Consider the following 25,310-nt stretch of genomic DNA (forward strand, 5'->3'; position numbering starts at 1 on the left):
AATCTCGGAAGCATTTCAGTTGGTTACACTGCGAAGAGGTTTTAGCTAACACCAAGCCAACATCGATGTAGATTTTAACGCCTGTACAACACCTCTTGTATAAACGCACGTTTTAAACCAGTTTTAATAACACCGGTTTAAGTAACACCGGCGTTAGCGGTCCGTGTAAATGTACTCAGTGGTCTGATTTACCGTACGTCGTAGCACGAATCCCATTAGTTCGAATAGTAATTGTTGCGCGGTACTTCCCCGAATCAAAAAAAGTGCAAATTTCAAATTTCATTAGTCATTTATTTTTAATATATCTAGTAAAGTACAATACAATTCGCGTATATACGACTAGCTCATTCGTATCCAATTTCAATGTTATTTTATCGTCGTCCGTTGAAGATTGTGGGCGTTCCTGAATCGAGATCGTCTCCTCTGTTATTGTCACACGTGGCGAGTTGACGGACTTGGTTCTAAAATAGTGTAATGTACCTACATTTACACAGAAATATATTCTATTGTACTCACTATTAGTAAGTGACAAACAGCTGAAGCAGTCTTCATGGTGTTGTGAAAGTCGGTGTTTTCAGCCACACGTTTTCCGGGATTCCAGTCGCGAGAAAAAGTCACCTGTGCTTGAGCCCCATTGATGAAAGTCCAAGTTACCAACAGCAGGAGAGCGATCATCGCGACAATTCTAGATAAAAATTAGTTTAACATGTAGACAATGAATGTTGGCAGACACTAATACCTGATCTTGAAAGCCATTTGGTCGAAGACTTGTTGAGCTGGAGCTGCTTAGGACCGTTCTGATGATCGAACCCGAAATGTCTAAGTTTATATAGCAAAGTTTGCAGGATTTAAATCTCGTCAGGGGATTACCGTAGCCATAAATACTTTTCGTGTTATTTGCATTTTATGCATAGAGACGAGGAAACTTCTTTGATTTTGACATCGGGGATGGTGTCATCCAGAAAAATCATATAAATTAATGAAACTGATTTGTTCCACCCACAAGAAATGGTAATCCAGTTCCCGATTTCTTAAAAATATGAACTCAATACACACATAAGTCCGTCATTTCCTTTCTGTTTACGTTAAATTGTTATTTTTGTTGTTGAGAAACAAGAGGATTTCCTTTCTGTATGAATCCTCCATTAATATCGTTGGCTACCTCAAATATTTCGAGCTTTGAAAAATGTCTGAAATTTCATCTCGTTTCAGCAAACGGACGTTCTTTCAAGCTTGTGTGGTCAAAGCATTTGTAAGCTTTGATGTCCGATCTTTAAATCATTCACAAATATTTGTTTTGAATTTCGTTTGTGAGCAACAAGTGGTCTCTAATACACGTATTCAAGTGTAGATGGATTAAACTTCAAGAAAAAAATAAGTAATATAAAATAAACTCTGAATTGTTGTTCGTTCCTTTTATTTCTTATCTTCTAAGACAATTTAAAATAGTAATGAGCTTTTCCAAGGCGGTCTTAAGTTACAGGCCTGGACACTGGCTGTGTTGCCACATTCCCTGGTAGGCCATTCCATGACCTACGGTGTTCCAAACTTTTTGAAACGAATTCGACATTTAAAATAAATTTTGACAAGTCCTTGGTCAAATTCGTCAAACTTAATTAAAAATGTCATTTAAGTGTTGCGTACCAAATTGCAACTTAAATTATGCGTCTTCTTCTTCAAATTACGTAGGTACCTAGCTAAATACTTTTATTTAAGTTGCCATCAAATGAGGAAACGAAGCCAATTTGGGAAGAGATTTTATAGCTAAAAAAATAAATAATCGTATACCTTCTGGCTAAGGCCAAGTGCTAGATGTTTTCAGGTCGCGCAAGCGCCTCTAACATGACCTAACGACCACTATAGCTATTAAGACAACAAGGGTTTTATAGTCGATTTAAAAATCGAGATCGTAGTTTAAATCAGAGCGACCGCAGGGAGCGAGGATTTAATAGATCGAGATTTTTAAACTATAAAACACGCGTTGTCTTCAAGATTTTTTCTAACACTAACATCTTATCAGAAATTTTATTAAATTCAGAAATTATTCGAGGCGCGTCACAATACACAAAGTGCGGAGGTTGCCGTGGGTACTATGGTAATAATATCAACAAATTTGGAAAAAAACAATTTTCATCGTTGAAATGTGCCAAAACGTTCCAAAATAAATAAGAAAAAAGGGACAATTTGTTACCAATGAAGTCTAAAAGTGCATACGAAAAGGTGTATGTTTCGTTTCAAGGCCGGAACAATAAAAAAAGCATCACGGAGGTAATGGAAGATGTCATTTTGGCTTTTCTTGATATGGGGTAAGTGTGTAGAACTTCATTAAAAGTTAATTCACACTACGGCAAGAATCATTTGAAGAAAATGTAAAGATTGCCAGTTTTCGATGGCCGGACACTTGCATTGGATGAAACAGCAGAAGTTAAAGAAGAAGATGTTAGGAACAAGAGCACGAAGCTAATGTGGCAGTTCCAATTCAATAATTGTACTTTTCACTTTTGTGATAATTACTGTAAAAATGATGAATAAAATGTTACTTGAATGCGTCGTCTGCGCTGATCGTAATAACAAGTCGTGCCAATCGCTCAAAACTCTGCGTCCGGAAAAAAGTCAAAATATCGGTAGATGTCACCACCTCGCGCGTTATGGGAAACTGTAATAGTATTACAGAAATTACAGAAGGAAAAATTTATTCAAATTGTCAAAATTTAAATGTCTAGCTGTTTCTAACGAATACAAATTAATGTCACCGTCGAAAAAACTATGATTACAGTTGAAAATCTTTTAAACAAAGCTGAACTCCTTAACAGACACGTGGCTTATACTTTAATCAAAAACTGTCTTTTTATACCAAAATTTAATTTTTTATTAAAAACAACTCCATTTTGGAAATTTTCTAATTATGTTAATTCAATTGATTCTTCTTTAAAGTCTTGTTTAGAGAGAATACTTAATTTACGTTTAACTGATTTACAATGGCGTCAGTCCACTTTACCGATTAGATTTGGTGGTCTGGGAATTCGTCGCATTTCCGATATTTGCCTCCCTGCTTTCCTATCTTCAATTAATGGGGTTAAAAAGCTTGTTTCTTTATTACTAAACTCAAAGGATAATGAGCTTAATATTCACCATTATGATGAAGCTTTAGCAGTCTGGGGTGTAGCAAATGAGAACGAAATACCAACAATTCCACAATTTCAGAAGAATTGGGATAATATTAATATCAAAGGAATAATTGCCAATGACTTAATCTTTAATTCACCTAGAGACTTGGCTCGTTTTAAAGCTTTGCAATGCAGAGAATCAGGATCTTGGTTACATGCAATACCTTCTCCTAATATTGGTACTCTTTTAGATAACACTTCCTTCCAAGTTTGTATTGGTTTAAGATTGGGTTGTAATCTTTGTACACCTCATATTTGCAAATGCAATGCGAAAGTTGACGAAATTGGCACCCACGGTCTAAGTTGTTTCAAAAGCAGTGGTAGATTTTCAAGACACACTGAAATTAATTCCATTATCAACCGGTCTTTAACTTCAATTCATGTGAATTCAACTTTAGAACCAAACGGACTGTCTCGGGATGACGGAAAACGCCCAGATGGGATGACTTTAGTACCTTGGATTAAAGGTCAACCTTTGGTTTGGGACGTTACTGTTGTAGATACACTTGCAGACAGTTACGTATTGAAATCATCTGTAGTCTCAGGTTTTGCCGCTGAAATGGCTTGCAAACGCAAACATAGCAAATATAGTTCAATCATTTCGTCAAACTACGTGTTTAAAGGTTTAGCATTTGAAACCTTAGGCCCTTGGTGCAAAGAAGCCATCGATTTCATTAATGTCATCGGAAACCGACTTATCGCGGAATCAGGCGATTCAAAATCAAAGAAATTCCTTTTCGAGAGGATTTCCCTTGCCATTCAACGTGGAAACGCTGCAAGCATTCGGGGCACTTTTCCAGATTCCGCAATATTATCGGAAATTTTTGTATTATAAAACAAAAATGTTTATGTAATTATGTTATTAATATAGTTGTTCCTTTCATGTCACAAAATGATTTGCATTATTGTCATCGAAGTTCTTATTGTATTTGTTATTTTGACAATCAATGACAATTGATACTTATTCGAGTTTCAAACCCTTTTTATGTCTAGCTGTTTCTCGCGAACACAAATTAATATTACAAAATGATTTGCACCGATTATGATTGAAGTTCTTATTGTATTTATTGTTATTTTGATAATCAATGACGAATTAACGGTTGACATTTATTCTAGTTGTAAACCTTCCGTAGTTATTACAGTTTCCATTCATTCGCGATCCAACTGATCCAAGTGCCTCTGGTGGCCATTTCACATCGAATGGCACGACTTGTTATTATCGGCGCGGACGACGCTTGAATGATATGTGTGAGCGTATTTTATGACTCTATAAGATACGTTGCTATTGACGACGTGTCTTATAGAGAGAAGCGTATTTTATGGGAAACATAAGATGTGAGCTCAAATGCACCATGGAAACAGTATAAGATATTAGTGTTAGAAAAAAATTTAAAAATCGAAGAGTGAAGAATTCGCAAAAGTGTGCTAAAGATTTTAGCGGAACAGTTATTTATCAATTGGGGACAAAATGAAGCGACTTGTGCCAAACGCGGTTCCAATAACTTTTAATTACGAAGAAATTACACTTTGGGAAGAAATAATCAAAATTAGTAATGACGATACAATCACTGGGGAAAATCTTTTGGTTTTAAAAACGAATATTGAAATGAGACTGGAAAGCAAGTTACAAGAAATGGGATGGGATTTAGGCAATGGGGAGAACAAATTGTTATATTTAAGTTGGAAATGCCCACCTCGCGTTAATTTATAACCAAACAGTTTCAATAGCCCGGAACCCAGCAGAGCATCTGAAATTTTATCAGTAATGAGCACCGTTATTTTTCTGTCCCTAGGGTGGTTTTAAACTATATCTTACAATGCGATTACGCATTTTTGAACTGTCGTAAAATTAGATCACTCATATTTGACAAATGTAAATACAATGACAGGTTTAGTGGATTTCGATTTTTTTCACTAAATGTTGGTGAAGCAATGTTGTCAGACTGTGGTAGGCGTGGAGGGAGAAAAGACTGGAGATGGCATTTCCTATGCTTCCCATGTTAAAAATCCGTACCCTCTAAAAGCACGTGCAACAACCTTTTATGACCCAGTCCACCATGCGCTAGATAAAGAAGCAAAATGCGCCTGGAAGGAAGGCGAAGGAAACCATTGGCCTAGCGTCTATATTCAGAAACCTTTTATGACTCTGTAGTTTTCGCGGGCGGGTACACTTATTTGAATTAGTGCCATCTCCAGTCTTTTCTCCCTCCACGGTGGTAGGCCATTCCATAGCACACTGTCTTTGGTCAGTGTCATGGCCTGGTAAATGTAGATCGCCTTGGCTTTTCTAAAAAATAAAAATAATCTGTCAAAGTTTTGACAGTTGACATTTTTTAATGTTGGTGTGAAATCTTCAGAATTAACTCTTCAGATCAAAATAACAAAGATTTAATGGTAACAACTTTTAGAGATTTTAGTGATAATTTATTGAAAAACTTTGCTTTTATATTTGAACAAAACTGCCCCATTCAAATTTTCGGAATTTCAGTTTGTCGAATTGACCTTATTTCGTATTCTTTAATTATTATCAAAGTGCAGTGAGAAACCTTCTCCGCCTGTTTTGAATTAAAGAATGTAAATCGTATCCTCCATAATGAGAATATGAATGCAAATAGAAAAATTTACGTCCAAGATGTTACATTACCATGCAAATTTGCACACACAAACTTTTATAAAATAGAAACTTATTAAAGTTGATAAGAAGTTTATTCATAAAATGATGTATAAAAAATAACACACATTTCTACTACATCTAATTATTACACGAAGATCGACAAGTAACAATTTTTATAAAAGTTAAGCGAATTAAAGCGGTTCTTGTGATCACCACAAATACATTAATCCCTAAATATAAACTATCTGGTACATCACGAGTTTAAAACAAAATACTCTAGCAATTAATTCGTAGTTATTGGATAATGACGCAGTTTAAACATCAATGTAAAATTTACATGATTTGAAAAATTGAAGTTTGCAGCACTTCTCCTAAATTGAATAAGTTTTACGTCATTACTGGAATGTCATTTTTGAGTGGTCAGATATTCAGAAAAAACATGCACAAAACGTCAGATATAGAAATATAACATCAATACCGACAGATTACAACATAAAAATAAAATAAAAATGTAAATAAGTCCTACGTAGGAATGTACATATCACTCTGTTGTCGTTTTACCTAAAACAAGTAAGAGCAAAGGTTTAATTTATATTTTTCTTGTTTCTCATTCTTACTTATTAGGGCTTCAATTTCATCAAAACATTTTCTAAACGGAGCATCGGCACCATTGCGCCCTTCCAGTTTCATAATTTCACTAGCCATTGTATCTCTACAGCTCCTCAAGACGTGCTGAAGATTGTTCTTACCAACAATATGGATCTGAAAACGAACAATTACCGCACACACTACAAAATAACTCAACTTACATTAAGCGGAAACACTCTAGTATCCACTCCATCATCACCAGCCGGTTCCCCTCTCCTCTCATCCCTTTTGCTCAACTTTCTTTTCTTCCCCTGTGGCGACAGACTGCTCCTCTCCAAGTCCTTCTCCTCCTTCTCCCTATCTCTTTTGGGACAGGAACATATCCTGACCGAAGTGACTCGGCGTCCAAGCACCTGACCGCTACACAAAATTGTAAAAACCGACAGACAACAGCCTGAGCATCGCAACGTACCTTGTATCCTCCAACGTAAATATTACATCAACCGCCCGCCTGTTCATTCCCGAGGGGCAAGAATTTTTACAGACGAAGTGGAAAAACTCCTTCACTACGTCGGTTCCGACTTGAGGATCTGCAAGCGGAAAGACGAGGTTGAGTCGGGTGCCGTTCTTGTCCCCGAAATAGCGAGTGCCGTCGTTGCTGCATCTGATAATGTGTTGGAGTATGTGCTGGGCCAGTCCTTTGTTGGAAGAGTCTTGAGGATTCAGATGCGAGAAACATCTGTGCACGCTCTCTTGAAAAAACTGAGCTTGGCTAAAAACAGGCGTGACTCGGATGTAAAGATTCGTGTTTTGGGGGCGGTTTGTCAGGCTGAAGCCTATCGGGAACTTCAAGTTGATGCCGATGAAGATTTTCTTCAGAGTGGGTGAAAACTGCAATTTAACAGTAACACAACAGTTGTTACCATCTCTAGACGACTGATTACCTCCCATGGTGTCTTCTGCTCGTTGGGGACAACATACACTTCGAAATTAAACTGGCCTGGATACTCATCGGTGCAGAGATTTGTCGGTTCTTGCGGAGGGAATTGTGGTTGATAGTTTTCATGGTTGGACAAGAGTGGATAATCAGCAGGACCAAAAGCTTCACCTAGGATGGGCTTGTACTCCACTTCGTCGACCTAACAAGCAATTTGGTGTTTTCACTCTTTGGTAATTACAATTAATGTTTAAAAACTGACCTCCGCGTACGCAACCATTTTTATGCACACTGACACAACACAGTTGTGTGGGTATCGAGTTGCAGCTGTTGTGCGAGTTAAAACTTGCAACCTATGGTGCAAGCTGTGACTCATGAGTTGTTAATTAATAATCTATAGTGAGGAATGCAACAATGAACATTGATTGGAATTTTTTATTGATAAGTGTCACCACGAAGTAAACAAAATCTTTTTTGTGAAATTTTCTTCGAATTGAAACATACGCAAAGCGAAATGATTGCTTCAGACAGTTGCGCAGTAAATGTGACCCACCATTTTTCGTATAGCAAGACAAATTCGGTTATTAACTGCCGGTCTTACTATTAAAATTGAGCCTTTTGTGCGAAAAAACGCAGGTCGAAGCGCAAATTTCCGGAATTACATTAAACCAATTTGTGTTTCTCAAAATATCTACAGTTTCATAATTTTACACATTCTTTAGTCATCCATACGTCGAGTACTTCCCGGATAATAATTCCACACATAGGGTTCATGCGTATTGTATGAGATGTCACGTGCAGGAACTATAGATATAGTCTATTTTTTAATCAAAGAACCACAACACCGCAATTTACACCCAAAATAGAGCTGACAACATTGTACATTTTTGACATAGGGTGAAAAATCTCATCGTATAAAAATTGAGGTTATTATTATCGAGATATTAGTAGCGCAGCATGTTAATGACAAAAGTGACACTTTATTGTGGAGTCTAATAAAGTCAGCCTTTGAAAAAAATTTTTTTCAATTCATACAGCGTCTTAACCGCACTTTTCACATGAGTATCTACCATACAAGATTTTTACTAAAATTTAATAATTAATTCCATAAAATGTCAAAATACGGCAGATTCGGATTTTTTCAGACCCAGTCTGAAACGAAATGTTGTTTTCATACGAGTGCGATATTAGCTTGGTATTTATGTATCAAGTACGCAAAATAGGGTTTTAGGGGACGAATCGTAATTAATGACGAGGCGACGTAGGAGCCGAGTCTTTAATGAGAACTCGTGCAAAAAAATCTTGTAAGTATGCACTTACAAGATTTTTTTGCACGAGTTCTCTAAACTAATTTAAAAATTTGTGACAGAATAGACAGAAACTACTAACAGAACATTTGTAAATGTCTAATAGTCAGTTTTAAGATAGTTGTATCTAAGCAACGATGTTTAGCGTACTAGGCCGCTAAAGATCCATTTTGCGGCGTGTTTTGAGTCCGCAAAATACTCATTTTAGAGAGCAAATGCAAAAAGTTATTTTTCAATAATTGATTCAAAGAATTGATATTCATGGGGGTTATTTCCTTGCATATAATTTTTTTACATTGTTGTAAAATTGAAACAATAGAAACCATATATGACATTCACGATGTTTTGGCATAAGGGGAGGCTATGGAAAAAGTGCATTTAAGTTGGCAGTAAAGCTGTCTGTTGAATTAGGTTATTTTTTTCTAAGTTTGAGGTTATAAACTGCGTCATTGTCTAGTGCATTGTTGTCAGTTTTACTAGTTTGCAATATAAAATACTCACACATTTTTAATCCAATTTAACAAAACAGGAAACTGACTTGAACAGACTACAGAATAGTAGGGACCGGGACCGAAAGATGAAGTGGCTCCTGTTAATTTATGCACCACTTAGATAACCCACCTATACAGTGTCTTAGCCAACCAGTTAGTAACTTCTCAATGAATTTTTCATTTTAACCAAAACATTTCTAGAACTAGATTGTATAAAATCTTGTACCTACTTATTAAGCCTTACTTTATTCCAATCTTTCTGCAAAATATTTACACACCCATCGTCTATGACAAAAAAGAACAAAACTATTCAACTTCCATAATTTCATTAGAAAATTCTGAATCATCTACCTGCATCAAAATCCCAATCAAATTCCGAGTCAGATTCTCCTAATGAAATTATTAAAGGAAGAACGTTTTCAAATGAAAGATTTCACATTAATTTTGCCCAATCTTCCGAAATAAGTTCTTTACAATATCTACAAAAATGTTGGCAAATTTCAGGAGTACATTTCAAAATAGACTCAAGCCATAAATTCACAACTCTATCGCGAAGTTGTAATAGGTTTTACAAAACCCCTGTGCCATTTCAATTGGGTCGTTGTTTCTTCCTTCACTATCCGTGCTACATATTTATCTTGTACTCACCTACGATTTAATTTATACACAAAAAAAAAACTTGACTTCATTGTAACTTACTGAAAATATGTTCAGCAGTCCAATACAAACACCATCAATACGTTTTAAAGTCGCTTAATTATGATTACGGTAAATGCGGCAACATGTTACTTTCATTTTGATAGGTCCGCATGTCAGGCACTTTGGTGACAGCAGAGATGACAGAAATCAAACATGTATCCAACGTTAAAAAATGAAATCATAGCCTCCCCTTATGCCAAAACATCGTGAATGGTATATATGTATTATTTCTTCCTATACCTATTGGTAACAAACACTTTTTACAAAATCAAATCGGTAGATAGCATTATTCTTACATGTAGAACTTAATGCGATTTCACACACATAAGCTTTTCTGTTTTTCATTTTACGCACTGTTTTCTATTAGTAATCTAGTAACATGGTCACTGCGTTGATACTTCAGATTTCCTACAAATATTTGAATTTTAAAATTTAGTTCTGAAAGCAATTGTAGAAAAAATATTATTTATATTTCGCGCGTGAAGATGTTTCCCACAAAAACCACTCACTTCATGCACTTACTATAAAAATAACTATTTTTCATTGTAAAACAGTAAAAAAATAAAATTCAAGCATCCAAAGAAACTTTTAACAACTATTTTTGATCTATCAAAAAATTACATACTGTGCGACTTGATAACGATGCATAAATGTGGCGGTTTTTTGACGGTTGTAAAAAAAAAGTATGTCACAATAGTGTTAATGGTAATGTTAATGTTAGTGTTAGCCAGAATGTTAATCTTCAGAACATTGGTGAAACGTTCAACCGTTCACAATAATGGTGATGGTGATGTAAATGTTAGAAACGATGTTAAGAGATCCAGAAAATGTCTGGTTCTTTAACGCTTCGTTAACATCTACCAATCACCATCGAGAATTTCAAGCACGCGCAGGTGCAGTGACAGTTCACACCACGTTGACAGCTGTAAGAGTAACATTCCGTTAACATTATTGTGAACACTGGACTACTAACATCACCATTGCCATCTCCACTAACATTATAACATTACCACTAACATTAACACTATTGTGACAGACCCATGAAACTAAAATGATATCGAAAAATTTGATTTCTCATTCGTGAGTGTGGAAAAGTAACTTGATCTATGACTGTTTGAATTAAATTTATCGTTATTAAGTTTTTGTTATTTACAATCAATTTCTTTAATCAATCTAAAATTTTAAAATATTGTATACCGGGTATTACGGAAGTCCACGTAATAAATTTAACCACCAATGCGATTCGTTAAAATAAAAAAACAAATTTTTAGACACTCTTAATGAAAACGGTAAATTTACGTACTCACAAGCGGACGAAAAGTAACTCTTTTTCGGACGCTGGCCATGGCGCCATCTGTTGGTCTGTTTAGTAAGTGAGCAATGAAACCGACAAAACCGATAATTGTGCTGTCACCCCAATTATGTAAATAAGTAATTGTATTGCATACATTAAATTTCTAGTTTTGTTGGCAAGCTGATAACAAATACTAATCTGTTCACGTTGGGATGAACATCAGTGGTGCAAATGACCTGACCTGTTACTATGACAACTCATATGAAAGTTAATCCAACGTGAACAGGATACATATACAGGGTGTTAGGGAATGGTCTCCCAAGAATTTCAGGGTGAATTTGTGAGGGAAAATGTGGTCGGAAACCTTAATACCATTTTTTTTCTAACATTAATGGTTTTCTCAAAAATAAAAATTTAAAATGGTGCCCCACTGTTTGGGAGCGTTAACATCATTTTATTGTTGTGATAATTAAATAAATAGTTAACGTTTTATAATGAACATTAATTGCTTACCAACAACAAACGATGCCTCTGTCAGATTTTATCGAGTACCTACTGTCACAATGACGTTTGGGTTTTACATATTTCCCTTGGATAATATCTCATCCAAAACTACCAGGACTGCATTTTTTATTGCCAAAATCAATAAAATGTTCAAAATAATTATCTGCATTCACCACAACCTTGAGGTAAGTCTCCTTTTATTGTTGCAAAGAACTGAAATTATTTGTGCAGCTTTATTTGTGATACCACATCTCGATCAACCTCTAAAGGGATTTGAAATCGAGCACTGGCCACCAACTAATAAGATTCGTTAATTTCTGTGTAACTTTATTGAATTGTATTGAAAAAATTCATAATAAATGTTCAAAATATCCTCCGTTTGCGCTAATACAAGCATTAGCATACCTTAGGACAGCAGCATTGGCATTTCCGCTACGTTCTCCACACACAAAATGTATATCTGCATACTTCTCGGTATAATATTCTGGCATTGTAAACGACTGTAATCTTTGCAGGCGACCAATAAAAATTAGGTCAAGTCAAAGTGTATACTTTGACAGTAGTCAATTTCGAGTCGTTACCAAGCAATCACTTTTAAATGGAAACATTTTTTCCTGAACAAAACAATATTTCAGCAGTCCCAAAACAGCAGGGAACAATTTTATTTTCAGAAAACGGTTCAATTTATCCAAAAACGGTATAAAGGTTTTCGACCACATTTTCTCTAATAAACTCACCCTGAAATTTTTGGGAGACCAGTCCCTAACACCCTGTATAAAAAAATATATATTTTTTTTTGTTAATATGTTGTACAGGGATGTGTACAGGGTTATTCACGAGAGGGGTACTTCTGAATTTTTATTTTGCCGCAACCAACAATTCCAATGGCAGTAACTACTAAATCAAATGTGTTATTTCTTTCAAATTAGAAATCGAAGTAAGTTGGATAGATTTGTGAAAATGTCAGATTGGCAGATAACCTGTATTTAATCAAAATTCAACAAATAAATTAACAAGTTAAGTTATTGTAAAAGGTGTTCGAAGTGTCTACCATCGGCTTGTAAACATCCGCAGCGGCGACAGAATTCTTTCCACACTATCCATAAATGAGGAGCATGTCAGTCTTTTCGTCGTTATTGTAAAAACAAATTTTTCGAATTGACAAAGATCTTTTGCTTCAACGTCAAAGAGACAGGACTAAGAGCCATCGTGGATTCAGTTATAATTATTTTCAAAATTTGAAATCAAGATATTGTTGCAATGTGTATAATGGGTTGCGGCAAAAAGAAATTCAGAAATACCCCTCTCGTGAATAACCCTGTATGTACAGTGGCGGCCATTAATTTGGAAACACCAAGACTTTTCTATTGTAAATTGTTTGTCACTTTGACAATGTTATTGACATCTCAATTTCGGCTGCGACAGTCTGTTGATTGCGCTCAACGATGACAATTTGACATGCACGAGAGGATATTTTGGCAGACTATTTCTTGAGAAAAATTTAAATGGGAAATACAGATAAACGTAATTCTGTGTTTAAAAATTGGTTTTTCTGTCAATTTTTATGCGGTCGTTGACGGTCATGACATTTGCACTGAGTTAGTACCGGGTGCATGATTTTAAATGATTGTGACTTTTTTTCATAGGTTGGTAATAAGTATTATTGTTGGTTATTTTGCTTTTTAATGTGATAGTTGGCATAAACATAGGCGTCATCGCCTATTTGACACAATTTATTAATACATAAAATGCCAAATGATGTACGTACGCCAATGTGTTGATGAAGGTATCAAGTTTGTCAAAATAATGTATGAAAAATGTTCCCAACTTAAGAAAAAACGTCACGAACATCCGGTACTATTGCGACCATAAAAAGTGGGACATCAAATTTCTATCAGTTTTGAAAAATTCGACGTAGTTCAAGCTTTGTTGTCATTTTTTTTGACACTATTCTAGCTGACAATTTAAAAATTTATTTTATACTCCTATTTTCCTTTTCCAAATGCCCTCTTCTTTTGATAAAGGTAGATTTTGATTGGGATTTTACATTAAATAAATATTCCCTACGTGCTTATACTCAATTTCATATAAATGTGCATCTAAGCAAGCCATGAAAATCTGATTTTCTGTTGGTATTAAAGCTAAAAACAACAACAATGCGAGAGAGTCGCCATGTCGCCTGGGCGGGATGACGATTCCGACTCGAGCTCCGAACAAAGTAATGAAAAGTGCAGAAAATGCAGGCGAAAAGTGTTACATGCATCAGTTAAGTGTGCAAAATGTAATGAGATATATCACGAAAGGTGTTTTCAAATATTAGTTGGCAAGGGTAAAAAGTTTTGTGTGATAACCGACAGCATGATGTTGTGCGAGGAACACTGCAGGCAGATAAGTTGCGTCGAGGAGACCTTTCAAAGAGTAGTGAAAGAACTCAAGCAGGAAAATTTGGCTCTGAAAAACGAAAATAGTAAGTTAATAACTGAAAATTGTAGTCTAAGCTCCGAAATCGAAGCCCTTGGAATGGAGATTAATAAGTTAAAAAATTGCGATAACAGTTCCGAGTTAAGGAAAATAGTACTGATATCACCGTTATAAAAACGATTACAGATAAATTTAATGCTGATTTAACGGAGTACTTCTCTTCGCTAAAAAATGATATAAACATACACGTTAGTCAGAAGTTTAATGAGCTGGGAACTGGGTTATCGCCGTCAATATCTTCGCCAAAAACTTACAGCGAAATTGCTAAACAACCCAAGGATGTAGTAATTCTTCAACCAAAGGTTCTTCAAGACTCTCTTTCTACTATGAAAAATTTAAAAGAACAAATTAATTTAGCTGAAGTTGGAGTAGGAATAACAAAGATTAAGCATCTCAAAAATGGAGGAATTTCAGTCGCATGCAACAATGCTGATGAAAGGATTAAATTGGAGACTGAGGCAAAAAAAAAACTTGGAGATGCGTACAGTGTTAAGAAAACAATCCTGTACAACCCAAAAATCAAAATTGTAGGTTTTAGCGAGGAACTCAACGAGGAAAACCTGAGAAACTGTTTAATTCAACAGAATTTATCTCTCAAAAACATCAGCGGTACTTTTAAACTGATTACCTGCAAGAAAATGAAAAAAAATTATTTAGCAATTATCGAAGTTGATCCTCTTACTTTCGCCGACTTTATGAAAATGGAATCTGTGTGTATCGGATGGAATATCTGTAAAGTTTATGAACACGTAAATGTTTTACGGTGTTTTAAATGCGGAGGATTTAATCACACTAGTGAAAAGTGCAAAGAAGATGTTTCTAAATGTTTGAATTGTTGCGAGGAAGGTCACGACGAGAAGGATTGTAATAATAATTCCGTGTGTGTTAACTGTTTGAAGTTAAACAAATCCAACAATTTAAATTTGAAAGTTGATCATTCGCGATTCAATTACTCATGTGAAGTATATAAAAAAACAAGTATCAGTTAGTAAAAGCAAAACGCGCTACTCGATGTAGCAATCAAAGTGCTGCAGTGTTGTAAAAACAGGTATCCTTTTTTTGAACATCCAGTGTTTAAGAAACAAAATTCAGGAACTTGAGGTTGTATTAGAAACTAATAAATTTGATATTTTATGTTTCGAAGAACACTGGCTGGTCGAGTCTGAGGCGAGTTATTTTACAGTAGGTAGTTATTCAGTAGCTGAATACTTTGCTCGAAAAAATCATATCCATGGAGGAGTAATACAGTTTGTTAACTCCAGTTTTGAATGTATACCTCTTCCTACTGTTAAAACTTTATCCATAGAAATAGACTGTGAATTAGTAGGGACATTTATTCCTTCATTAGATGTGTACATCATTACGGTGTATAGGTCACCTCTGGGTGACTTTAACATGTTTATTGAAACTATGCACAAGCTTTTGGGTAAAATCGATTATAAAAATAAAAATCTAATAATTGGAGGGGATTTTAACATGCACTTTAATACTAACAACAAATATGCACAATCGTTTTCTGATTTATGTACTTCAAAGTTATGGTCTATATCCGCATGTTAAATTCCCTACTAGAGGGTTATCCGCAATTGACAATGTATTTTCTAATATAATTACTGAAGACATAGACGTTACTCCAGTAAATTTTCACATATCAGACCATTTAGGAATATCAGTTAATTTACGTACCAATCATTTTATCACGAGAAAGTCTAAAGTAAAAATTGTTAGACCTTTGTCTGATGAGGGTAAATTTATGTTCTTTAAATTCTTAGAAAATGTAAACTGGAATTTTGTAGATTTATCTTTTGATCTCAATGTTAGGTTTCAAATGTTTATGAACACTATTATGTACTATTACAATTTAGCTTTCCCACAAAAACAAATTTTCTGTAAAACTGGTTCCAGATCTAACACTTCTGTGAAGTGGTTTACACCTGTACTAGATAAGATGCGTAATACACTAGGTCTTATATGTGACGCTTACATAGGACTCCGGAATTGAAATCACTTCTAACAGATTATAAGAAGCGTTACCATCTTGCTATTAGAGATGCTAAAATTGAAGCAAATGCCAAGTTTATTTCTGATAATAAAAACAATCCCAGAGTCCTATGGAACCTTATCAACAATATAATCGAACATCAAAGAACAAACACAACAATTGTGAGATAAATCCCAATGATTTTAATAATTTTTTTTTCGAGAGTTGCTGAAAATATCATTAATTCATTACCCAGTGGAAGCAGAGATCCGATTTCTATGTATTATGACTAATGAGAATAGTACAAATAATATTTTTTGTTTTAAAGGGGTATCGGAAGTTCAAGTACGGGATGCAATCACCAAGTTACGTAATACTCATTCAAAAGATATTTATGGTCTTTCTGTACCGATTATAACATGTGTTAAAAATATTCTAATTCCACCTCTTACTAAATTATGTAATTACTGCATTAAAGAAAATATTTTTCCTGATTGCTTAAAAAAGGCCGTTGTCATTCCACTGCATAAAAAAGGAAATCCAGCTGATATGAATAACTATAGACCTATTTCTCTCTTGCCCGCTATATCAAAAATTTTTGAAAAATTATTATTTGAACAAATTTTAAATTTTTTGCATGATAACAATCTATTGTCTCCTCAGCAATTTGGTTTTCGTACAGGATCTTCCACCGTAAAAGCAGTTACTAATTTGGTAGAGAAGATAATAGACTGTTTTGAACGTAAAGAATATTATTCAACATCTTTCCTGGACTTGAGCAAGGCTTTCGATTGTGTGTCACATGACATCCTATTGAGGAAACTCTATACGTATAATTTTCATCCGTCGAGTACACGATTAATTTTATCATATTTGAGTGACCGCAGTCAGTGTGTTAGAATAAACGAAGTATTATCTGATTTTTCACGCATTGTTTATGGGGTGCCACAAGGTTCTATCCTTGGCCCGATTTTGTTTTTAATTTATATTAACGATCTATCTTCTTATGTTTCGTGTGCTGATATTACATTGTTTGCCGATGACACTACTGTGAGCAATGCGGAAATATCCATGGAGAATCTTTTACTTAAAAAAAATATAGTATTTCATTAACTGAAGAATGGTTCCTGGCAAATCGACTAAATTTAAACAAAGATAAAACTGTACATATGATGTTTACTTTAAAAGAATTTGTTGGAGGAGTAGAATACTCAGAACAAACAAAATATTTAGGAATATATGTCGATATGCAGTTAACCTGGAATGTACACGGTGAACAAATGGCTTCTAAAATATCTAGAAATATATATCTATTACGTAATCTAGCTAACAATCTTCCTCTCCAAAGTCTTAGACTAGCATATTTTGCATTAGTGCATTGCCATATTGAATACGGTATTTTAATCTGGGGTCACTCAGGTACTCTGTACAGAATTTTCCGATTGCAAAGAAGGGCTGTTAGGGTTATTGCCAACCTTGGTTTTAGAGACGATTGTCGGCAACATTTTGCTAAATTGAAAATCTTGACTCTTCCCGCCATATTTATATATAGATGTTTGGAATATGTCATTAAAAATCCGAAACTATACCCCAAACTATCATCTTATCATCAATACAGTACTAGGTCTCAAGACATTGATCATATATCTCTACGTTTAACTAAATCACAAGATGGAATCCACTATTATTGCATTAAATTTTTCAACGCACTTCCGGACTCGCATAAAAATTTACCTCCAAACCAATTTTTAAAGCATATAAAAACTTATTTATTAAATAATAGTACATAGTTTATTTGACGAGTTTGTGTGTAAATTGGGCCTTTTTTGGCATGCGTGGGCCATTTTAAAACGCGAGTGAAACGAGCGTTTTAAAGGCCCACGAGTGCCAAAAAAGGCCCATTTTACACACGAACGAGTTGAATACAACGTTTTTTTGTTCGACGAGCCCCTTAAAGGCTCCAAATCGCTTAAAACCTTTAAAATTAGCTTGACGTTTCGTTTTGACAAGTTGTGACATTTATCAAAATCCGTTCACATAGGAGAAAATTCTCAAATTCTGACAGTGTCGAACAAAAAAATAATTTTTTCTATAATTGATTCAGAAAATTGAAATTCACGCATAGTTATCTGTGCCTGAAGTGGGTCATTTTCTAACGTGTATTTTTTTTGCATTGTTAGTAAGATCGAAACCATAGAAGCCATACAAAACAGTGTGTGAAATGCAATTTCACGCATACGACTATTTCTGTTTTTCATTTCACGCACTGTTTTTTATTAGTTACTTAGCAACATGGTCACTGCATTGAAACTTCAGAGTTCCTTCAAAAATTTGAATTTTTGATTTCAATTTTTTGAATCAATTATAGAAAAAATATTGTTTATATTTCGTGCGCGAAGATGTTTTCGTGCATTCAAAGGCTTATACTGCCTCGACCTTCGTCTCGGCGTAAAAGACCTTTTCATGCACAAGAAACACTCTCTTCGCGCACTTAATATAAAAATAACTATACTCTTTTAATGAATTTTTAAACAATTCATCTAATGATTTGAAATAGTCAAATTTGTTTTATTTGTTCTTTATTTATTTATTTTTTCTCTCATTACTATTCTTTATGTAATTAATTTTTCTTTCGTTTTGGGACATGTGTAAATACTATTTTGTATATTTAACACGAATAAACAATTATTATTATTATTATTAAAGCTAGTGACTGACTTTCAAAGTTGCTTGCTCTGCGCGAACCCGATTTGACTAATTTTTCAGTTTTTGCCCATTTTAACATTGCTGATTTCAAAAGCAATGTTACGTCTTTTTACTGATTAAATTAAAGTAATTCTTATTTGTTTTTGTCTTTGTATTTTTACCAAGTAAAGATTTATTGGACATGACCTTCATAAATGTGACTTTTGTAATGTAACTAAATTAAAGGCGCTTTTACAAATGCACAGCTCACTTGATGAACATTTATATGAAATCAATTATACAGTCGCGGACAAAAAAAAGTAGGACAAGTCTTATTAAGAAATTTAGCCAAAATTGAGTTGAGTAAACCGGGGTTACTATAATAAATAAATAAATATTTTCATAGTAACCATAGAAAGGGCAAGCAAATTTACATTAGCGAAAAAACGTTGTCCTACTTTTTTTTGTCCGCGACTGTACGTTTTGCAATAATGTACAAGTTTCTTGATTAAACCTTATTTATTCACTTCAGCTTTCAATGGCTGATATTAATAAAGATGTAGCTTTTGCTTGCATTTCTAGCAAAGGCTAGAAAAATTGCAAGCAAAAGCAAATGCTACCTCTTTATTACTATGAGCCATAATCTCACATTCGGACACGAATTTGTTACAATTTGAGGTAGGAATTTCAAATGATTTAGCTAGTTTACTTCACAGCCGCTCATCAGCGGAGATAATAACTTCACGGACGCTGGTCAGCTCGTTAGATGCCATGACAATGAAGTGACACTTTAGCATTATCAATGCAGCAGTATAATGTCATAACTTACGGACGTTTAAAGAAAAAATCATTACTTTCAGATTGAGGTCAAAAGAATAATTATGATCTTTACTCTATTTTGTGACATTACAAAAGAACAAACGTTGTTAGTGTTTAACTTACGTCTCAAGACTCTCACGTCACTTCCATAGGAAATATTCTGGAAATGTTTACTACATACAGTGGCCGGCAAAAAAAGTTAGCCATCATTTAACTGTCATTGGGCCGTATGATTTCCCTTTCATTAAAGTTAAGGAACGTCGTTAAATTGTTTTGTCTCTGTCTAACATATTGCTTGGCATATACTTTCACTTTGTCTAATCAATTATTTAGCTAATGAAAGGCTTAACGAATGGAAAATCATACGGCCCAGTGTCATTAAACCATTAATTATTAATTACACATTTAGATTTTGACGTGACAGAAAGGTGATGGCTAGTTTTTATTGCCGACCATTGTACTGTCGCGAGCAATAAATTTTGGTCGTCGATGTCATTTCAAAAATTTGGTTAGATTGTCACAAATTTAAAAAAATTTCCTTGCATGATTATGCCCATGTCAACAAAGTGTCAAAAAAATGAGAACAAAATGACAATTAATGTCATACAACATGATGATAGGTTATGACATTTACGACTGTTTTACAATAGAGCATTTTCGATTGCGTCAAAGAATGACCTTGACAACCAAAATCTATTGCTCGCGACTATACATATATCAACAATTCTCAAGTGTTTGTATTCTTTAAATCAAAAGACACTTTTGAGGTTAGGTTCTAAGCAGATGTGCAAGTGGGTAATTTTTCAAAATGTGTAGCTAACTTTACATACGTGCGACAAATGTATATAATTAAGCCGAATTATGCACTCAACAACACAACTGAACAAACACAAGTTTTGTCAGTTGTTAAAATAGTGAAATATCGCAGCTCACTGGACTTACCTCAGTGGAATTCAACGAACCTGGATTCCCGTTAGGTATGTCCCTCAACAATTGTCCCCTAAAATACATACTCAACAAAAACATCTTTAAAGGTAAATCTTCTTACACATCGTCTGCCATGCCATTTTCTTCAATAAAATTGTCAACGTCGGCGATGATGTCAGAAAAGCCACCTTCGCTAATCTGACTTAGCTGATTACTCATTTCTACCTACGTCGTTTATTTCACATCAAATTGACTTAAAAAATTTTTACTCAACACTTGTAAACTGACTAAACTGAGCAAGCAAAAGCAACGGTTATGTGCAACATGCGCATTTTAGTCATTTGACCAACTCGGGAAATTTCGGCGGGAACTTTAAATATAAAATAAAGCCGTCCAGTATTTTTAGAATTAAATTGTTTAAATTAATTTAAATTAATCATCGAATATTTAGTAGTTTACTTTTGACTCAACGGACATAAAACATAAAACGGCATTAAAAATTATTTACTTCTATTTGCACTGATGCAACTACTTTTTTTTTTAAAGTGTCAACTGGTGGCGGCAAATTATTACGGAAGACACGAAGAAAATGTATAAAAAAATTTATTGTAATAACGTATAAAAATATTATAGATAAAAAGTAAATGATATAAAAACATACTTATTGCAATAAAGAAGTAAAATGAGGAAAATCCTTAATTAGATGGAAGTTACATGGCCGTGCTGATCCGGAGAATAAAATTTCTCCTACTACAAAATGTAACCAAATATTTATAGACAAAAAAAAGGCAATAAATATGCCTCGACAGAGTAAAACAGGAATGCATAAATCATAAAATTTCCTAAAATATGCACAATAAAACATCACTAGTTCCTCCGAGAGAATTTAAATAAATTTCAAATTCTCCGAGAACCGTCAACACTGCGACTTTGGAACCTGCCAAAATTAAGGTACTGAAAGTAGGTTCCAAAACCCATAGCTACTAAAACTAAATAAAACACATTCCGCAATCTGGGACCACAAAACGCGATTGCCGATTATTCCGAAAATCGATTCATCAGGACGTTCACTTCGTCCAGACATTTCCTGAATGGAGCATCGTTGCCGTTCTTCCCGTCCAGTTTAAGTATCTCGCTGGACATCAAACCGTGACAGATTTTCAAGACATGTTTGTAATTTTCTTCACCCACGATATTGACCTGTAAATATAATGTCATATTTACGAATACATCTGTTTGCAAACAACCTACATTCAGCTGATACGATCTCCTATCCACTGCATCTGGTGACTGTGGCAGCTTCCTATCCACTGTATCTGTCGACGGTGGCAACTTCCTTTCCGCTTTACGTTTTTTCACTGGAGGATTTTCATGCTTCTCTCTCTTCGCTTCCTCTTTTTCTCTGTCTCGCTTAGGACAAGAACAAATACGAACACACAAAACGCGACGGCCCAGAACAGTCCCACTAAAAATTAAACAAATCTTATCTGTTTCTTCGCAAACGGTAAGTATCTAGATATTATCTGATGAAGAAGAATGGAATGAATGATTCTGATAAAGAATAATGGAAGTCTATTTAAACTAATTAAGTACAAGATGACTACCTTGAATGTATATATTATTGCGCAAAATTAGGTAACTTTATGACTTATGACCAACAAATAGATATAAACTCTGTTTTGAACTAGACCAGTTGGAGTGTTTGGTTGGTATTCAATGAAGGTGATGTGATTTAGGTTAGCCAGTTATACTAAAGAATATTAAAGTGGTAGTGTTAGTTTAAATCTACGACCGATACCATAGCATATACTTTTACACTAACGGAACGTCTTCAAGTCTGGACACGAAACTACCGTTAATTAGCCCACCACGGCCGAGCTTTCGCCGCCGTGGGCAACTTACTTGTAATTTTCCAAAGTGAAGATGACCTGTATAGGTCTACGGTTCATCCCTCCGACGCAAGAATTCTTACAGACGAAATAGAAGAACTCTTTGACACTGTCGGTACCAGGCTGCGGACTGGACAACGGTATCACAATGCTGAGACGCTTTCCGGAATTTTTGTCGCCGAAATACTGAGCTTTGTTGTTGTCGCAACGTATGATATGTTGAGCCACGAGTTCCGAAACATCTTGATTGGTAGAATCTTGCAGTTGTTCGTGGCAGATGCACCTGAACACTAGCTCTTGAAAGTAGCGGTCCTCCGCGAACATGGGCATCACACGAACGTACAGCTGATCCAGAGATTCGTTTTTCACGCTGAAATTGATCGGGAACTTGTGTTTCATGTCGATGTAGATTTTGTTCAGCATGGTGGAGTACTCCCACGGATTCTTGAGCACATTGGGGTCCACGAACACTTCGAAATTGTGAGGACCGGAGTAGTCCGTGTTGCAGAGTTCTTTCGGTTCGCTCGGTGGGAATGGATGGTGGTAAGTTGCGAGGTAGTTAGTGTCCTGCATGAATCCATACTCTTCCAACTAAAACAGAAACGCGAGTTGCGGTTTGATCGGTGTTCGCCGACTTTTATCCCTTGTGCTCACATACTCACCTTTACAGAAACAACCATTTTAATTACTTATAATCTACAAAGAAATAAATTAAAAATGTATAAACGGTTAATAAATACGACAATTAGTCTTTAACACAGCCACTGTCAGTGATCTCGACGAGACTAGGACGATTCCGGCGTGACTCGGTTTATAATACCGAACTATGCCGCACACGTTTGGACTTGTTCAAGCTTCAATGTAATTCTGACTCACTATCGTAAACCGTAATCGTACTACCAAGTTCGTGATGAGATCAAAACAAAAATGGAAACAAGAGTAACAAATCATGCCGTAATATTTTTTTTTAAGTTCAGACATGTTTTAATTAGATTAGAGTACACTTATACAGGTGTTTCTGAAATAAGTACATTAATTTTAACTGGTAATAGAACTCATCAAAAGGAACAACTTTTCTCTCTGCCATTTTGGCGCAAAACGTTGTGTAGTGGCTTAAAAAATTAGGAAAGATTTTCCGACTTTTGTTACAGGTTTCTAAGTAACAACAATTTAAAGATAGGTTTACGATATGGCAATCTAGCCAAAATTGTGCTCACTACTTGTACGCTTTTTTTTGAATAGAAGTGTACCTAGACTTAATTAAAATAAAATGAATAATGTTTCTCTGTGACAAATAAATTGTAAATTTATATAATTAAATTAACTCGTCGCCGTATTCTCAAAAGCGATGCAGGTTAATAACATTTTAATTTTACACTTAATTGATTCAAGTGTTATGGGGATCGCTTATAACGGGTGTTTTTTTTTAATTTGGCGTTTAAGAGTCGATTGTGAACGCACCACCGGATTACAATGCGCGATTAACCCATGAATCCGAAACTTTGATTGGTTCAATCTGATCACGTGTTCAGTTAATCTCGCATTTGATTACGATTAACTTAATTTCACTTCTTTAAACGGGTCCCAAAGACGTTTAAATTTGAAATTTATGTCAGCTGTCAATAATAACAATAAAACAGACGTAAATAAGTACAATTCAGTATTTTCAATTATAATACAAGTTCATTTTTTTATTACCAACCAAAACAGTTATTGCTGCTCGTGCGGTGTTTTACCATTCTACATGTTTAATCGAAAGATTTTTATGAATTCGTTTATTCCTTCAAAATTAAATTGGAACGAAAAGTATATAGGCGGAACGAAAAGTATTCTCAATATACTAAAAAATAGGAAATTATATTGAAGTTTTTGAAGTACATAACATTTTTGTTTTACAATACAAAAATTTTCGATAATTATAATATTGATTTATTAAAACAAAAACGATGTTAAAAAATTAGTGCAAATACTGACACAATAAAAAACATGATGAATGCCTCAGTTGGCTTATATACCCCTGTGCAGTTTCGCCAACTTCAAAGTCACAAAAACACTAAAAATACTTACACGGAGAGTCTCATCTGCATTCATCATGTTCAACATCATGGGATCCCTGAATACTTTTTAAATAAATGCAAATTCATACAAAACCAACCCCGAAACTTACATGCTTAGGTCGTCACTTTCGGCTATTGAGTGTGAAGCCATCATGTCCAATGGTGATCTAAATCAAAATCAGAATTATTGATATTCAAGATTTCTTGGCGAATACTCACATTCCGATTGTACTTTGCATTAATTCGTAATCATCTTCATTGACGATGTCTGAAAAATTTTCGTTTTCTTCTTCGATCATTTTGCGGTGTGAAACAGATAAAATTGATAAAAGGGGAACTGAAAAATTGAAAATTGTATCACTGAGTCGATCGCAATTATTCATTCAATTTAGCAACTGAGCGCGTTGATTGGCAATCTCCAAATTCTGATCTCTATGGATTTTTTTTATGTGCCCATCAATGTTTTAGCGTCTATGATTATTGCACAACAATTTGATAAATTACAGTAGGTCATGACCCGATCCGTCTTTTTTTCAATTTTTGAATAATTGCTTTACAGCAGTAAAAACGTGCAAATTTGAGTGGGATTATGGTAAGAAACAACTATCTAGAAATGTTTTGTTTACATCTCCTAACCTTACTTTATGACAATAATCACTATGAGAGCTTGCTGCGGTACTTATTATCAAGTGTCAAACAGTAAACAATCTAATTACCTGGAAATATGTGGATTGTTTTAATGGATTTTTACATATTATGTACTTCCGGTCCAGCCAGAATTCTCTGTCTCACGCCGCCAACCACTCACCCATCCCACACGCACACAAACAAAATTGAAACCGAACTGAGAAAAAGCAGTAAAAAGAAGTG

General features: G+C 34.8%; 3 protein-coding genes and 1 long non-coding RNA gene across 8 annotated transcripts; 1 reads left to right on the top strand and 3 right to left on the bottom strand.

The window, feature by feature from the left end:
* Nucleotides 1-270: 270 nt before the first annotated feature.
* Nucleotides 271-1,687, bottom strand: LOC138136318 (uncharacterized). Its single transcript, XM_069055482.1, has 3 exons — nt 740-1,687; nt 517-685; nt 271-461 (listed from the first exon to the last, which is right to left on the bottom strand). The coding sequence occupies exons 1-3, from the start codon at nt 754-756 to the stop codon at nt 372-374; spliced, it is 276 nt and encodes a 91-aa protein (XP_068911583.1). The 5' UTR covers nt 757-1,687; the 3' UTR covers nt 271-371.
* Nucleotides 1,688-1,870: 183 nt separating this feature from the next.
* On the top strand, nt 1,871-2,545 carry LOC138136320 (uncharacterized). The gene is made up of 2 exons (XR_011161246.1): nt 1,871-2,306; nt 2,365-2,545. It is a non-coding gene; the product is annotated as an uncharacterized lncRNA (long non-coding RNA).
* A 3,306-nt stretch (nt 2,546-5,851) lies between these two features.
* LOC138136309 (cellular tumor antigen p53-like) lies at nt 5,852-20,820 on the bottom strand. Of its 2 annotated transcripts, XM_069055466.1 has the most exons (7): nt 20,616-20,820; nt 20,510-20,567; nt 7,314-7,508; nt 6,842-7,260; nt 6,591-6,789; nt 6,399-6,543; nt 5,852-6,342 (listed from the first exon to the last, which is right to left on the bottom strand). In XM_069055466.1, the coding sequence occupies exons 1-7, from the start codon at nt 20,711-20,713 to the stop codon at nt 6,323-6,325; spliced, it is 1,134 nt and encodes a 377-aa protein (XP_068911567.1). In that variant the 5' UTR covers nt 20,714-20,820; the 3' UTR covers nt 5,852-6,322. The 2 variants fall into 2 exon arrangements, with proteins under 2 accessions (XP_068911567.1, XP_068911568.1); XM_069055467.1 differs by lacking the exons at nt 20,510-20,567; nt 20,616-20,820 and adding an exon at nt 7,569-7,659.
* Nucleotides 20,821-21,081: 261 nt separating this feature from the next.
* Nucleotides 21,082-25,310, bottom strand: LOC138136308 (cellular tumor antigen p53-like). Of its 4 annotated transcripts, XM_069055462.1 has the most exons (7): nt 25,157-25,310; nt 24,660-24,777; nt 24,551-24,607; nt 24,451-24,496; nt 22,397-22,974; nt 21,746-21,959; nt 21,082-21,694 (listed from the first exon to the last, which is right to left on the bottom strand). In XM_069055462.1, exons 2-7 carry the CDS (start codon nt 24,737-24,739, stop codon nt 21,533-21,535), a joined length of 1,137 nt encoding a protein of 378 aa, XP_068911563.1. In that variant the 5' UTR covers nt 24,740-24,777; nt 25,157-25,310; the 3' UTR covers nt 21,082-21,532. The 4 variants fall into 4 exon arrangements, with proteins under 4 accessions (XP_068911563.1, XP_068911564.1, XP_068911566.1 ...); XM_069055463.1 differs by lacking the exons at nt 24,660-24,777; nt 25,157-25,310 and adding an exon at nt 23,046-23,079; XM_069055465.1 differs by lacking the exons at nt 24,451-24,496; nt 25,157-25,310 and having other exon boundaries at nt 24,660-24,676.

This window comes from Tenebrio molitor, chromosome 8 (genome assembly GCF_963966145.1).
Source record: "Tenebrio molitor chromosome 8, icTenMoli1.1, whole genome shotgun sequence".
Classification (NCBI taxonomy): domain Eukaryota; kingdom Metazoa; phylum Arthropoda; class Insecta; order Coleoptera; family Tenebrionidae; genus Tenebrio; species Tenebrio molitor.

What these genes read in the sequence shown, in the direction of transcription:
- LOC138136318 (XM_069055482.1), bottom strand. An exon ending in CTGTTTGTCACTTACTAATA is followed by an intron (nt 462 to 516) that starts GTGAGTACAATA and finishes ACACTATTTTAG; the next exon opens with AACCAAGTCCGTCAACTCGC.
- LOC138136309 (XM_069055466.1), bottom strand. Translation starts at nt 20,713, where the DNA reads ATGAGTAATCAGCTAAGTCAGATTAGCGAAGGTGGCTTTTCTGACATC. An exon ending in GTTCGTTGAATTCCACTGAG is followed by an intron (nt 7,509 to 20,509) that starts GTAAGTCCAGTG and finishes ATTGCTTGTTAG; the next exon opens with GTCGACGAAGTGGAGTACAA. An exon ending in TGAAATTGAAGCCCTAATAA is followed by an intron (nt 6,343 to 6,398) that starts GTAAGAATGAGA and finishes TACTTGTTTTAG; the next exon opens with GTAAAACGACAACAGAGTGA.
- LOC138136308 (XM_069055462.1), bottom strand. Translation starts at nt 24,739, where the DNA reads ATGATCGAAGAAGAAAACGAAAATTTTTCAGACATCGTCAATGAAGAT. An exon ending in TTCACTTTGGAAAATTACAA is followed by an intron (nt 21,960 to 22,396) that starts GTAAGTTGCCCA and finishes TTTAATTTTTAG; the next exon opens with TGGGACTGTTCTGGGCCGTC. An exon ending in GGAGATCGTATCAGCTGAAT is followed by an intron (nt 21,695 to 21,745) that starts GTAGGTTGTTTG and finishes TTATATTTACAG; the next exon opens with GTCAATATCGTGGGTGAAGA.